We start from the raw sequence: 15,354 nt of genomic DNA on the forward strand, positions 1-15,354 counted from the left end.
CTGTTGGTCACTATTCTCAGTTTATTCCGGAAACTAGATTGCATCATTAATGCTGCGAAGGCTTTGGTGTTACATTATTAATGGAATTGTCCTCGACACAGCTCTCGACAGACTTCGATCATTGGACCCAATTGGCCAACCACATTTGCCCACGAAATGAGCTCTGAGATTAAGGAGGGTTAAATAATTGCTCTTCAAAGCTTTCCTTTTCTCGATGTGCCCATCTACAATGTGCAGGGTTTCAAGTGACATTTGCTACAAAACTCTTGCTTAAAGATTTCATTTTTCTGTCCTCGCATTCCCTGGAAAGGCTCACCTTCATTGTTGTAAAATCAAAACAACGGGCGGGATTGGCAGCGGGGTTCTCTGCTCCTCACACTGGTCAATGGGATTTCCCAAAGAAGCCACCCCTCGCCGCTGGGAAACCCGCGGGCGGGCGTGCGCTGCCAGCGGGAATAGGGTATCCCATCGGCCGGAGAATCCCAGCCAATATGTTCTGGAAACAACTCAGCAGCTGTGGCAGCATCTGTGGAGAGACAAGCAGAGGCCGGGATTCTCCGTCTCCAGTCTGCCCGCTACCGCCGCTGGCGAGGCCGGGATTCTCCGTCTCCAGTCCGCCCGCTACCGCAGCTGGCGAGGCCGGGATTCTCCGTCTCCAGTCCGCCCGCTACCGCCGCTGGCGAGGCCGGGATTCTCCAGCACCAGTCCCCCCGCTACCGCCGCTGGCGAGGTCGGGGTTCTCCGGCGCCAGTCCGCCCGCTACCGCCGCTGGCGGGGCAGGGGTTCTCCGGCACCAGTCCCCTGCTACCGCAGCTGGCGAGGCCGGAGTTCTCCGGCGCCAGTCTGCCCGCTACCGCAGCTGGCGAGGTCGGGGTTCTCCGGCGCCAGTCCGCCCGCTACCGCCGCTGGCGGGGCAGGGGTTCTCCGGCACCAGTCCCCCGCTACCGCAGCTGGCGAGGCCGGGGTTCTCCGGCGCCAGTCTGCCCGCTACCACTGCTGGCGAGGCCGGGATTCTCCGGCACCAGTCCCCCGCTACCACTGCTGGCGAGGCCGGGATTCTCCGTCTCCAGTCCGCCCGCTACCACTGCTGGCGAGGCCGGGATTCTCCGGCACCAGTCTGCCCGCTACCGCCGCTGGCGAGGCCGGGGTTCTCCGGCGCCAGTCTGCCCGCTACCACTGCTGGCGAGGCCGGGATTCTCCGGCACCAGTCCGCCCGCTACCACTGCTGGCGAGGCCGGGGTTCTCCGGCACCAGTCCGCCCGCTACCGCAGCTGGCGAGGCCGGGGTTCTCCATCGCCAGTCCGCCCGCTACCGCCGCTGGCGAGGCCGGGGTTCTCCGTCGCCAGTCCGCCCGCTACCGCCGCTGGCGAGGCCGGGGTTCTCCGTCGCCAGTCCGCCCGCTACCGCCGCTGGCGAGGCCGGGATTCTCCATCGCCAGTCCGCCCGCTACCGCCGCTGGCGAGGCCGGGGTTCTCCATCGCCAGTCCGCCCGCTACCGCCGCTGGCGAGGCCGGGATTCTCCGTCGCCAGTCCACCCGCTACCGCTGCTGTCGGGGCCGGGATTCTCCGTCTCCAGTCTGCCCGCTACCGCAGCTCGCAAGGACGGAGAATTTGCCGCTCGGCCCAATCTCCCATTGATTTTAGCAGATCTGGGGAATCCCGCCGCCGTGAACGGACGGAGAATCAGCCCACGGACAATGTTTTGGGTTGTGACCTTTCACCAGAGCTGGGAAAAGATGGGGATGCGCAGGGGATGAGCGGATGAATGTCCGTGATAGGGTGGGAGTCGGGAGAGACTGAATGACAGGAGAGGTGGTCCTGCAGGACTATGGAGACGGGGCAGGAAAAGGAACAAAGGTTTGCTGAGAGGAGGGGGTGCTGCTGTCTGAAAGGTGGGGTAGAGGTTACGGTCTGAAATTCTTCAGCTCGGAAGGCTAACAGAAAGATTGGTTACTGTTCCTCAACCTTACACTGAGCTTCACTGGAACTGCTGCAGTGTAAGAGCGAAGTGGATAGTCACCAGGAGCAATGACAGCTGCCCTGAGAAGATGGTGGCGGAAACTCTTAAACGACTGGGAGCAGTTTGATACGAATCAGGGGCGAGATTCTCCGACCCCCCGCCGGGTCGGAGAATTGCCGGGGGCTGGCGTGAATCCCACCCCCGCCGGTTGCCGAATTCTCCGGCACCGGAGATTCGGCGGGGGTGGGAATCGCGCCGCGCCGGTAGGCGCCCCCCCCCCCCGCGTTGCTCCGGCCCGGATGGGCCGAGGTCCCGCTGCTAGGATGCCTGTCCCGCCGGCGTGGATTAAACCACCTCTCTTACCGGCGGGAAAAGGCGGCGCGGGCGGGCTCCGGGGCCCTGGGGGGGGAGGGGGGAGGGGGAAGGCGGGCTGACCTGGCCCCAGGGGGTGCCCCCACGGTGGCCTGGCCCGCGATCAGGGCCCACCGATCCGCGGGCGGGCCTGTGCCGTGGGGGCACTCTTTTCCTTCCGCCTTCGCCACGGTCTCCACCATGGCAGAGGCGGAAGAGACTCCCTCCACAGCGCATGCGCGGGGATGCTGTGAGCGGCCGCTCCCGCGCATGCGCCGCCCGGCAATGTCATTTCCGCGCCAGCAGGCAGGCCACCAAAGGCCTTTTCCGCCAGCTGGCGGGGCGGAAATCAGTCCGGCGCGGGCCTAGTCCCTCAAGGTTAAGGCTGGGCCCCCCAAGATGCGGAGGATTCCGCACCTTTGGGGTGGCGCGATGCCCAACTGATTTGCGCCGTTTTTGGCGCCGGTCGGCGGACAAGGCGCCGATACCGGAGAATTTCGCCCCAGAGTCTTGCTGTACAGCGGGCAGTTAAGAGTCAACCATATGGGTCTTGAACAGGGGCCAGACTGGGGAAGGATGGCAATCCTCCACACGGGACAGTAAGTGAATTGGGCTGGTTTCCTTTTCAGCTTTCGTGGCTATTCTTTCTGCTTCTAGGTTTAAATCTCAAAATTGAATTTAAATTTCCCTTGTTGTCATGGTGAAATGTGAACTCATGGCCCTGGATTATTAGCCTAGGCCCCTGAACACAACTCCAGTAACTCAGCCACAATATTATCTCCCCCAATCTTTACCTCACCAAGTTTTAAAATCTCAAGCATGGATTTGATTCGCCTTCTGTTCTCCTGCACTCCTTTTCAACATCGGTGCCTGACATATGGGTTAGTATATGGGCCAGTGTGACTGACACTATGGGTCAGTATATGGGCCAGTGTGACTGACACTATGGGTTAGTATATGGGCCAGTGTGACTGACACTATGGGTCAGTATATGGGTCAGTGTGACTGACACTATGGGTTAGTATATGGGTCAGTGTGACTGACACTATGGGTCAGTATATGGGCCAGTGTGACTGACACTATGGGTCAGTATATGGGTCAGTGTGACTGGCACTATGGGTTAGTATATGGGCCAGTGTGACTGACACTATGGGTCAGTATATGGGTCAGTGTGACTGACACTATGGGTTAGTATATAGGTCAGTGTGGCTGACACAATGGGTTAGTATATGGGTCAGTGTGACTGACACTATGGGTTAGTATATGGGTCTGTGTGACTGACACTATGGGTTAGTATATGGGTCATTGTGACTGACACAATGGGTTAGTATTTGGGTCATTGTGACTGACACTATGGGTTAGTATTTGGGTCATTGTGACTGACACTATGGGTTAGTATTTGGGTCATTGTGACTGACACTATGGGTTAGTATTTGGGTCATTGTGACTGACACTATGGGTTAGTATATGGGTCATTGTGACTGACACTATGGGTTAGTATATGGGTCTGTGTGACTGACACTATGGGTTAGTATATGGGTCAATGTGACTGACGCTAGGGGTTAGTATTTGAGTCATTGTGACTGACACTATGGGTTAGTATTTGGGTCATTGTGACTGACACTATGGGTTAGTATTTGGGTCATTGTGACTGACACTATGGGTTAGTATATGGGTCATTGTGACTGACACTATGGGTTAGTATATGGGTCATTGTGACTGACACTATGGGTTAGTATATGGGTCTGTGTGACTGACACTATGGGTTAGTATATGGGTCAATATGACTGACGCTAGGGGTTAGTATTTGGGTCATTGTGACTGACACTATGGGTTAGTATTTGGGTCATTGTGACTGACACTATGGGTTAGTATTTGGGTCATTGTGACTGACACTATGGGTTAGTATATGGGTCTGTGTGACTGACACTATGGGTTAGTATATGGGTCTGTGTGACTGGCACTATGGGTTAGTATATGGGTCAGTGTGGCTGACACTATGGGTTAGTATTTGGATCAGTGTGGCTGACACTATGGGTTAGTATATGGGTCTGTGTGACTGACACTATGGGTTAGTATATGAGTCTGTGTGACTGACACTATTGGTTAGTATATGGGTCAGTGTGACTGACGCTAGGGGTTAGTATATGGGTCAGTGTGGCTGACACTATGGGTTAGTATATGGGTCATTGTGACTGACACTATGGGTTAGTATATGAGTCTGTGTGACTGACACTATGGGTTAGTATATGGGTCAGTGTGACTGACGCTAGGGGTTAGTATATGGGTCAGTGTGACTGACACAATGGGTTAGTATATGGGTCAGTGTGACTGACACAATGGGTTAGTATATGGGTCAGTGTGACTGACGCTAGGGGTTAGTATATGGGTCAGTGTGGCTGACACTATGGGTTAGTATTTGGGTCAGTGTGACTGACACAATGGGTTAGTATATGGGTCAGTGTGACTGACGCTAGGGGTTAGTCTATGGGTCAGTGTGGCTGACACAATGGGTTAGTATATGGGTCAGTGTGACTGACACAATGGGTTAGTATATGGGTCAGTGTGACTGACGCTAGGGGTTAGTATATGTGGGTCAGTGTGGCTGACACTATGGGTTAGTATTTGGGTCAGTGTGACTGACACAATGGGTTAGTATATGGGTCAGTGTGGCTGACACTATGGGTTAGTATTTGGGTCAGTGTGACTGACACAATGGTTAGTATATGGGTCAGTGTGACTGACACAATGGGTTAGTTTATGGGTCATTGTGACTGATACTATGTGTTTTTCCAAAGATAAATCCAATCCAATAATACATAGTGATGGAGTTCATTTTATTAAATAATTAGTGCTGGTAAGTGATTAGTATATTGTATACATATTAGTATATTAGAAGGCAGAAACTGATTCAATTTAGTAAACACCTTGAGTCATACTCGTGAGATGAACGCTCACGAAAGGCAGTCCAGTCTGTTGTATGTTTTGTCGAGACCAAATGTGAAGTTACAAAATGGAACTGGGGTATTTAAGAAGTTGATCAGGCATTAATGGAAAATTGATAAGACCTCGAAGACTGATTTACTCCCAATCTCTTGTTGCATGATTAACTACAATCCAAAGCCACATCTTCAATTATCAGTGATTGCTGACGTACTGCATGCCTGGCAGTGTGCTACATCGGACGGCACGATAGCACAGTGGTTCGCGGTGTTGCTTCACAGCGCCAGGGTCTCAGGTTTGATTACCCGGCTTGGGTCACTGTCTGTGCGGAGTCTGCACGTTCTCCCCGTGTCTGCGTGGGTTTCCTCCGGGTGCTCCGGTTCCCTCCCACAAGTCTTGACAGACGTGCTTGTTAGGTGAATTGGATATTCTGAATTCTCCCTCTGTGTACCCAAACAGGCGCCGGAATGTGGCGACTAGGGGCTTTTCACAGTAACTTCATTGCAGTGTCAATGTAAGCCTTCTTGTGATAATAATGAAGATTATTTATTTCACGTGGCTGGCAATGTCACCAGGAAACCGAGGTAACTCCAACATGAGGCAGATGGTTGTTCGCTGTCCAAGGTCCTGAATGAAGAGGTTATTGCCCCAAGTGCTCAGTTTCAGCGCTGACTCACTGTGCTCCTAACACTGAAATAGTAGCTGTATCTGGAGCACAGTCAAGTCACCCGGGTCACGGGCAGCATGGTGGCGCAGTAGGTTAGCACTGCGGCCTCACGGCGCCAAGGTCCCAGATTCAATCCCGGCTCTGGGTCACTGTCCGTGTGGAGTTTGCACATTCTCCCCATGTCTGCGTGGGTTTCGCCCCCACGACCCAAAGATGTGCAGGGTGGGTGGATTGGCCGCGCTAAATTGCCCCTTAATTGGAAAAATTAATTGGGTACTCTAAATTTTTTTTAAAAAGGTCTCCCGGGTCACTGAATATACAATGGAAATGCTCAGTCCCACCGCCCACACTTTCCTAGCCGCTGATTTAGTGGACGGCAATCTTCCAATGTACATTTGTATGATGATTCTGTCATCAGAAAATCTAGTCCTATATATCAGCTTTTGAGTTCAAACCTCAAGAGATTTGAATCACAGATTGATAGTTTTAACCAGAATATCAGTTCAGGAAAAGCTCTGATTACACACATTAAAACCGTATTTCTGAATATTATTTGTCTGCCTTTATATTGCAGTTCAGCATTCTGCTGGTGTGACCCATTGTCATTCTAATTAAAGCACTGTCTGGTCTGTCATTAAAGGGTTTGGACAGTTTGTGAAAATGCACATTTTTAGCGTAGAGGAATAATGAATGAGACAATTGAGGATTTTGAGGTACACCTGCAATGTCCAACCTGGAGGATTAGAGGATATTTGTTGATTTGATCCATGTGGACTTTGAGTGGACTTTTCAGATTCCGCACAGGAAACTGTTGGCAAGGATGAAAATGCGTGAATTGAATTGGGGAAACCTTGTGACAGGGCTGGTAATTATTAGGAGGTACACATCACCACACGGAACATTCCCATTATCCCCCCCACCCCTGGGAGGGATGGATGGGATGTCCTCGGATTGGCGGCCTGCGACATGTGATGTGCAGCAGAGATCTGTGGTGTGGCCTCAGATCTTCGTCACGGGTGTCAATGAGGGAGTGGAGAGTTGGGTATCCAGTTCTGTTCCAAGGGACAGTGGCTTGGGTCCACAAGTGCAGGAAGTTACAATGCAGAATAAGCTGAGAGAATGGTAGATGGAGTTCGGCGTGCGAGGGGTGGGTGTGATCATCTGTTTTGAATCTGCAAATGATTGAGGGGAGTATTTCCTTAATGGTATGAGATTGAGCTTTGGGTGGGAGGGGGGGAGGGGGGGGGGGGGCGCGGTGCAGGGGAATTTGGGTCTCCACGTGGACAACTCACTAGAAACACAAACAGACAAATGGAATGTTGAGCTTAATCTTAAAAATATTGGAGTACAAAAGTGGGCAGCACGTAGCACAGTGGTGTCCAGGGTCCCAGGTTCAATTCCTGACTTGGGTCACTGTCTGTGCGGAGGCTGCACATTTTCCCCGTGTCTGCGTGGGTTTCCTCCGGGTGCTCCGGTTTCCACCCACAAGTCCCGGAAGACGTGCTTGTTAGGTGAACTGGACATTCTGAATTCTCCCTCCGTGTACCCGAACAGACGGCGGAATGTGGCGACTAGGGAATTTTCACAGTAACTTCATTGCAGTGTTAATGTAAGCCTGCTTGTGACAATAATAAAAGATTATAAAACAAAGTGATGCCTCAGTTGAACAAGACCTTAGTCAAATCCCATCTGGAGCACAGGACAACAAATGTCAGAAATCCCTGTTTAAAGTGTCCAAAGTGGTCTTGTTTCAAAGGGCTTTACTTTTTACGTCTGGGTTCCATTTTAAGTGCAGCGTTCCCCATTATAAAGTGTGCGCACAGACTAATGGCGCCATCACATCCCGAGACTGGAGGAATATCGGGGGGGAGGGGGAGGGGGAGATATTGCTGTATTTTCAGGTGACACCCCCCTCCCATACTAAACCAAACTTCATGTTTAAACGTTTTTTATTACTGTACCCTGTAGTAGTTAAGGGATTCTGTGTGGTGCAGTGCTTCCATTTTTACGTAGATTTTTCTGGGCAATGTTGGTCCTCAGGAACCTAACTCTGGCTTTAACACTGGTTCCTCTGGGAAACCATGCTTCACTTAATGGGGTTTCACCTAAAGTGGCAATTTCCAGGGACCCAAACACCACTTTGAGTGTGGATTCCCTGAGGTGACATTGGAGAGGGTACTGCAGATATTCAGGAGAATGATACCGGGTTTTAAGGAGTGAATTCTGAGACAGCTCCCATAAACATGGTTTGCGCTCCCTAGAGCTTACAAGGTTTGCGGAATCACCTCCCTCAGGTCCTTGAAATGGTAAAAATGAGACATTTTTTTCGTCGGGAACGAATCCAAACCGAGGAGTTTGTAAAATTGGAGCTTTGCGACTTCATCGGAAAAATCAGGAAACACTTTTCCTCAAAAAAGGTAGGGTAATTCTGTGGCTCCGTCCTCCTTAAATACTGGATGCGCCCTTTAAATCTTCCAGACTGAGATAGATAGCGTGCGCGATTCTCCGATGCCGCGCCGGTTGGGAGAATCGCCGTCTGCACCATTATATCGGGCGACGCTGGTCCGACGCCGTACCGCCATTCTCCCAACCGGCGAGAACAGCCCCGTCGAGTTCTGCGCCGCGCCAGCCGGAGAACCGCCCAAGACACTCACAATGGCGAATCTCCGGTACCCCCGTTATCCTCCGGCCCGGATGGGCTGAGCGGCCGCTCCGACACGACAGGTTCCCGCTGGCGCCGTTCACACCTGGCCGCTGCCGGCGGGAACTGTGCGGGAACCCTGGGGGGGGGGGGGGGGGGGGTTCCTTCACCGGGTGGGGGGGGCCCCTCCGATGGGGTCTGGCCCGCAATCGGGGCCCACCGATCGGCGGGCCGACCTCTCTAAAGGAGGACCTCCTTTCCTCCGCCGCCCCGCAAGATCCATCCGCCATCTTCTTGCGGGGCGACCTTGGGGAGCACGGCAACCGCGCATGCGCGGGTGACTTCATTTACGTGACGCCGGCCGCGTCATTTACATGGCGCCGCTTTTTAACGTGGCGCCAAGGCCCAGCGCCCGTAAAATACGCGACCGCGCTCCTAGCCCCCCGGGGGCGGGAGAATAGGGGGCTGGGAGCGGGCTCCGATGCCGGAGTGAAACACTCCGGTTTTCACTCTGGCATCAGGACTTTGTCTCCCTTTGGGAGAATCGCGCCCGGCATTCTGGAGCCTAGGTCGCCCGTCACTGGTGTACATCATGGACATATTTCTAACTAATTACTTTCACTGCCAAGTTCTTGTTACTCAGTAGGTTGCCTTTGAGCCGGGAGCTTGGTGTACATCTCCCACTCCAGGACCTGTTGGTCACAGAAGGGGTGTACGTGACAAGGTGCAGAGGCAGCAGATAATGAGGAAAGCAAATGGAACATTGGCATTTATAGCAAAAGGAATTGAGTATAAAGGTAAGGAAGTGTTGTTGCAGCTGTACAAGGCATTGGTAAGACCGCACCTGGAGAAATGTGCACAGTTTTGGTCGCCTTATTTGAGGAAAGGTGCAGTGGCATTGGAGGCAGTTCAGAGGAGGTTCACTAGATTGATTCCAAAGATTAGGGTCTGGATTCTCAGATTCTGAGGCTATGTCCCCAAGCCGGCGTGGGAACGGTGTCGGCCGCCGATCCTCCGTGTAGCTGGGGGCTAGCATCAAGGCAGCGGAGAGCACCCGACTCTAGATGCCGATATGGCCCGAGAATTGCCGGGTCCGTGGCCGCTCGTGTGCATGGACGCTGTGAGTATGCCGCTTTGGAAGGGGCGGAGTATCACCCCCAATTCGGCCGGGAACTTTGATTCTCCGGCTGATCGCCGAATGAGATTTTGCCATCGGCGACCGGAAAATCCAGCCCACGAGGTTTGTCGTATGAGGAGAGATTGAACAGTTGAGGCCGATACTCTCTGGAGTTTAGAAGAATGAGGGGAGATCTAATTGAGGTATACAAGATGCTAAAAGGTCTGGATAAAGTAGACGTGGAGCGGCTGCTTCCTCGTGTGGGGCACTCGAGAACGAGAGACCATAATCTTAGAATAAGAGGTAGCAAACTTAAAACAGATTTGAGGAAAAAACTACTCCCAAAGGGTTGTGAATCTGGAATTCGCTACCCCAGAGTGCGGTGGTTGCTGGGACAGTGAGTAAATTTAAGGGGGAGTTAGACAGATTATTAATTGGTAATGGGTTGAAGGGTTATGGAGAACGGGCAGGACGGGGGAGTTGAGGTCAGGATGGGATCAGCCATGATCCAATTGAGGGTGTTAGGCTCGGGAGGCTAAATTGCCGACTCCCGCTCCTAGGTTGCATGTTCTAGGGAGGAGATGCTCTGGCTGATTTTGCAATCCAGCTCTTGGTCTGTAACATTGTAGGGAGCAGATGAGGAACAGATCAGCCAGGATCGAATGGCGGAGCGGGATCGATGGGCCGAATGGCCTAATTCTGCTCCCATATCTTCTGAACTTATGATTCTGCAGGTTGATAATCTGTCCAACCACCACCCCCCCCCTCCCCCATCGCAACCCTCCCCCCCAGCTTTAAACCTTGATGGGGTGTTGGGGAAACACTTTGTTCCTTACTTTGGGTTTGGCGCGGGTCGACGATGCTGTCGGGGCTCTCGTCGTCGGACACTCCAGTCGCTGATCCGTCCACCACCTGAAACTTGCTGCTCTGCTTGTCCCAGACGTGGTGCATCTCCAGGGCAGCCTCCCTCTCGGCGGCGAGGTCCAGGTCCTGCTGAGCAAGATGGGCCCGCAGCTGCCTGATCTCAAACTACACAGAGCGGAGACAAAAAGCGGAGGCACGTTACCACACGAGGAGCTTGCTGTTCCAGAGAGATTGGTGTTTAGGCAGAAGCCTTTCACCGGATACGTTTTTCAGAGACTTTTCTAGGTCGGCGGTGTTATATGTTTTAAAGGTGTGATTCGCCTTGGTTACGACACTGGCTTCGAAGTGTGCAGCAGAGTTTGAAATCCCCCTGCAAGAATAAAATATTTACATCCAACTTCGAGCAGCTTCTGTGGCGTCTGTTTGCTTTGCTCTGAGTTCACACCCAGCCTCAACTAATCAAGTGCAGTGAACATAGATTTAAAAAAAATATATTTAGAGTCTCCAATTTCCCCCCCCCCCCCAATTAAGGGACAATTAACGTGGCCAATCGGCCTACCCTGCACATCTTTTGGGTTGTGGGGGTGAGACCCACGCAGACACGGGGAGAATGTGCAAACTCCACACGGACAGTGATCCAGGGCCGGGATCGAATTTGGGACCTCGGCGCCGTGAGGCAGCAGTGCTAACCACCGCGGGCACCGTGCCACCCTGCAGTGAACGTAGCTCAGTTACCAGACATGTATGATTGAACACAGAACAGTCAAACAAACAAATGAAGCAAACAAGGGAGAGAAGTGGCTGGTGAAGTGGTTTGAAAAGAGAGATCCAAAAACTGGTGGATTAGAAAGAAAATAAAGACCTGCATTTATGTAGCACCTTCCAAATCATTTCAAGCACGTCACAGAATCACAGAATAATACAGCGCAGAAGAAGCCCTTGGGCCCATTGAGTCTGCACAGAGGCACCTGACCTGCCGACCTAATCCCATTTACCCGCACTTGGCCCGTAGCCCTGAATGTTAAGATGTTGCCAAGTGCTCACCCAGGCACTTTTTAAAGGATGTGAGGCAACCCGCCTCTACCACCGTCCCAGGCAGCGCGTCCCAGACCGTCACCACTCTCCTGGTAAAAAAGATTTCCCTCAAATCCCCCTTCTGCCTCTGATCGTGAACCTGAAGGTACTCTACTGAACTATTGTAACGTAAGGAACACCTGCAACCAAAGTGCACACAGCAAGATCCCACAAACAGCAATGTGCAAATGACCAGATTGGTCTATTTCTTTCAGTCTACGTCTTTCAGTGACGTTGGTTGAAGGACAAATACCGACCCGGGAAATTGCGCACAAACAGTGTGGCTTTAGTTGGTTAAGTAGCAGGGGTTGGGTTTGGGGGATAGAATTGTGCTGGAGTCCTTGGCTGCAGTGAGTGCGCTGGACAGGCAAACAGTCAAACATCAAATTCAATACAGCACCGGGATGTGACAGGGTGTGTGCACTGTGCACAACTCAAAAAGCACAGCTTGCTCCCAAGGAAAGAGGCATTTCCTCGATAAGAGCCTGGTATTAATCAGTTGGTGTGAGTTTGTTGCCCCCTGCTGTTAGCTAACTGTAGTGCAGCAGCTGCACCGAGCCGATGAAGGAGCCCACTTATCCATGGGCCTGGACTTTGGGGTTGTCAGGCGGGCTCTATCAGCAGGAGTGCGGCAGGAACACTAGCAATCTCCTGTGGACCCAGAACGCACACCGGACGTGCTGGCAATGGCTGGAGCCGATTGTCCCCCACCCTCCGCTGTTACCTCCTGGCTGCTGTTCAGTGAAGAGTCAAGAGATCTGTCCCTTTCCCAAAGACCTTTATTTTCGTTGAACACACTCTATACAAAACTCTATCACCACACAACACCAAGTGCCACCTGCAACCCCTTTACATATCTGTGTCAATTATTGGATACTTAACCTCAATTTGACATGGAATTGGAATGTCTCTTAATCCATTCCTAACATCCGCCCCCACCTCTTCAGATGAATGCCTGAGGGTAAATGGCCTCCTCTCCGTTACTGCCCTCTCCTCCTCCTCTGAAGAGGTCCTTCTTTTAGAGTGCGTTCGACCCATGTCTGAACTTCTGCTTGCACGGGATTGAACAATGAATGGCCCTGTTTGCCTCTGCGACAGATTTAACCCTCCTGGAGTTATCCAGATGAGCAGAAGATATTCCAAAAATAAACGGTGATCCCCATGGTCCCAACTCACTTCAACATTCCTGACTCCTCGGCTCTACACCATCGTCTGGGCCGTTCATTCTGCCCTGGATGTAGATTGATCGAAAAACGTCAAGGCCATCTGGCTGAATGGCGAAGTGTTCAAGCGCACTAGGATGCTCAAAACCCCCCGTGTATTGCTTTTTAAAATAGCTGTAATTGACCCTTTAATTGCTGGCGAGCTGGCTAGCGACTTTCGGGCACGCCCGCCAACCGAAATACCGCGAGGCGGACCAAAGACATCGGCAAGTTCTCCCGATGTCATCGCGCCCCGCTTAGCAATCCCTTGTGACCTCCTCCTGCCCTCAGGCTGGACATTAAATTCAGGCCATGGTCAAAATGATCAGCAAAATGGGCAGCACGGTAGCATTGTGGATAGCACAATTGCTTCACAGCTCCAGGGTGCCAGGTTCGATTCCGGGTTGGGTCACTGCCTGTGCGGAGTCCGCACGTCCTCCCCGTGTGTCCGTGGGTTTCCTCCAGGTGCTCCGGTTTCCTCCCACAGTCCAAAGATGTGCAGGTTAGGTGGATTGGCCATGATAAATTGCCCTGAGTGTCCAAAATTGCCCTTAGTGTTGGGTGGGGTTACTGGGTTATGGGGATAGAATGGAGGTGTTGACCTTGGGTAGGGTGCTCTTTCCAAGAGCCGGTGCAGACTCGATGGGCCGAATGGCGGCCTCCTGCACTGTAAATTCTATGATAATCAGCGGGATTTATATTTCCAAATTTCCTGGCCGATCTTTGAAGGTTTCTCATAGAACATAGAACATACAGTGCAGAAGGAGGCCATTCAGCCCTTCAAGTGTGCACCGACCCACTTAAGCCCTCACTTCCACCCTATCCCCGTAACCCAATAACCCCTTCTAACCTTTTGGTCACGAAGGGCAATTTATCATGGCCAATCCACCTAACCTGCACGTTTTTGGACTGTGAGAGGAAACCGGAGCACCCGGAGGAAACCCATGCAGACACGGGGAGAACGTGCAGACTCTGTACAGACAGTCACCCGAGGCCGGAATTGTACCTGGGTCCCTGCCGATGTGAGGCAGCAGTGCTAACCACCGTGCTGCTTTAACCTGTCTCATTGCCAAACAGTTTGGTTTCAATTGCTGTTCAGTATATCTGAATTTTAACCATTTGGTGGTTTCGCAGTGACCTCTTTCTGTGCATCCTGTCTGATCTATTGAGCTCGCTTTATGGGAATGGGCTAAAACTAGGGGCTGGTTTAGCACACTGGGCTAAATCGCTGGCTTTTAAAGCAGACCAAGGCATGCCAGCAGCGCGGTTCAATTCCCGTAACAGCCTCCCCGAACAGGCGCCGGAATGTGGCGACTAGGGGCTTTTCACAGTAACTTCATTTGAAGCCTACTTGTGACAATAAGCGATTTTCATTTCAGTTCATTTTCAAACTGACAGTAACTGAGTGATAGCTGAATCAGTTTAACATTGGAAACCTACTGGTATATCTCAGCCTCTGGTATAAAATACGTTCCTCAGACACTGACTTCCTGATACTTAAAATTGGCTTTTAAAAGTTACTTTCCCTTTGTCTAAGGTTTTTTTTTGCTCTGGCTTACTGATCTCCTGCCTGTGGTTTGTAGCATAAGGAATGCATTTTGTCAGGAGATAAGGTGGCAGATTGTCCTAAATACCCAACTGGTTCACTAATCTTCTTCGGGAAAGGACAGCGACTGTCAGATGTCCAGCATTCTCCTGCGATGAAATAAAATCACAGAATCTCTACAGTGCAGAAGGAGGCCATTCAGCCCATCGAGTCTGCACCGGCCCACCTCGGCCCACTCCCCCGATCTATCCCCGCAACCCCACCAAGCTGCACACCTTTGGATCGTACATCCAGCTGGTCTGATCTACTTGTGACTCCAGTCCCATTCTGCTCATAACGGACTCAGGGCGACAAATGAGGCCGTGTCGGCATCCCGAGAGGAACCTGACAGCGCAGAAGAGGGTCCGTAATGGCTCTTTGAAACGGCGATCCAATTTGTCGCAGACACTATGGTGATATCACGGTTGTGTTGTAATTCACCGACTGACCACTAGGAGTCTCATAGAATTTACAGTGCAGAAGGAGGCCATTCGGCCCATCGTGTCTGCACCAGCTCTTGGAAAGAGAACTCTACCCAAGGTCCACACCTCCACCCTATCCCCATAACCCAGTAACCCCACCCAACACTAAGGGCAATTTTGGACACTAAGGGCAATTTAGCGCGGCCAATCCACCTAACCTGCACATCTTTGGACTGTGGGAGGAAACCGGAGCACCCGGAGGAAACCCACGCACACACGGGGAGGATGTGCAGACTCCGCACAGACAGTGACCCAAGCCGGAATCGAACCTGGGACCCTGGAGCTGTGAAGCAATTGTGCTAACCACAATGCTACATTAGTATATGAGTGAATGTTACAGTCAGGTGACCCCCTCAGACTGGCTGGAGGAAGCTGAAGAGAGAGGTTGCTTGTGCTAGATCTTATTGTTATTCATCTGTTGTTTTGTATATAGTTTAGCCACAGTTAATGTTAATACATCTTTTAAAG

The 15,354-nt window shown here is 52.0% G+C and overlaps 1 protein-coding gene across 2 annotated transcripts in view; it reads right to left on the bottom strand.

The window, feature by feature from the left end:
- The window catches only part of tmem266 (transmembrane protein 266), a 171,114-nt gene that overhangs the window by 15,164 nt on the left and 140,596 nt on the right, over positions 1–15,354 (bottom strand). For both annotated transcript variants that reach the window (XM_072492794.1, XM_072492792.1), the window contains exon 10: positions 10,516–10,708. In XM_072492794.1, the coding sequence (XP_072348895.1) occupies positions 10,516–10,708 (193 nt within the window). The remainder of the gene's footprint in view (positions 1–10,515; positions 10,709–15,354) is intronic.

Source organism: Scyliorhinus torazame, chromosome 30, assembly GCF_047496885.1.
Source record: "Scyliorhinus torazame isolate Kashiwa2021f chromosome 30, sScyTor2.1, whole genome shotgun sequence".
In the NCBI taxonomy this organism is placed as follows: domain Eukaryota; kingdom Metazoa; phylum Chordata; class Chondrichthyes; order Carcharhiniformes; family Scyliorhinidae; genus Scyliorhinus; species Scyliorhinus torazame.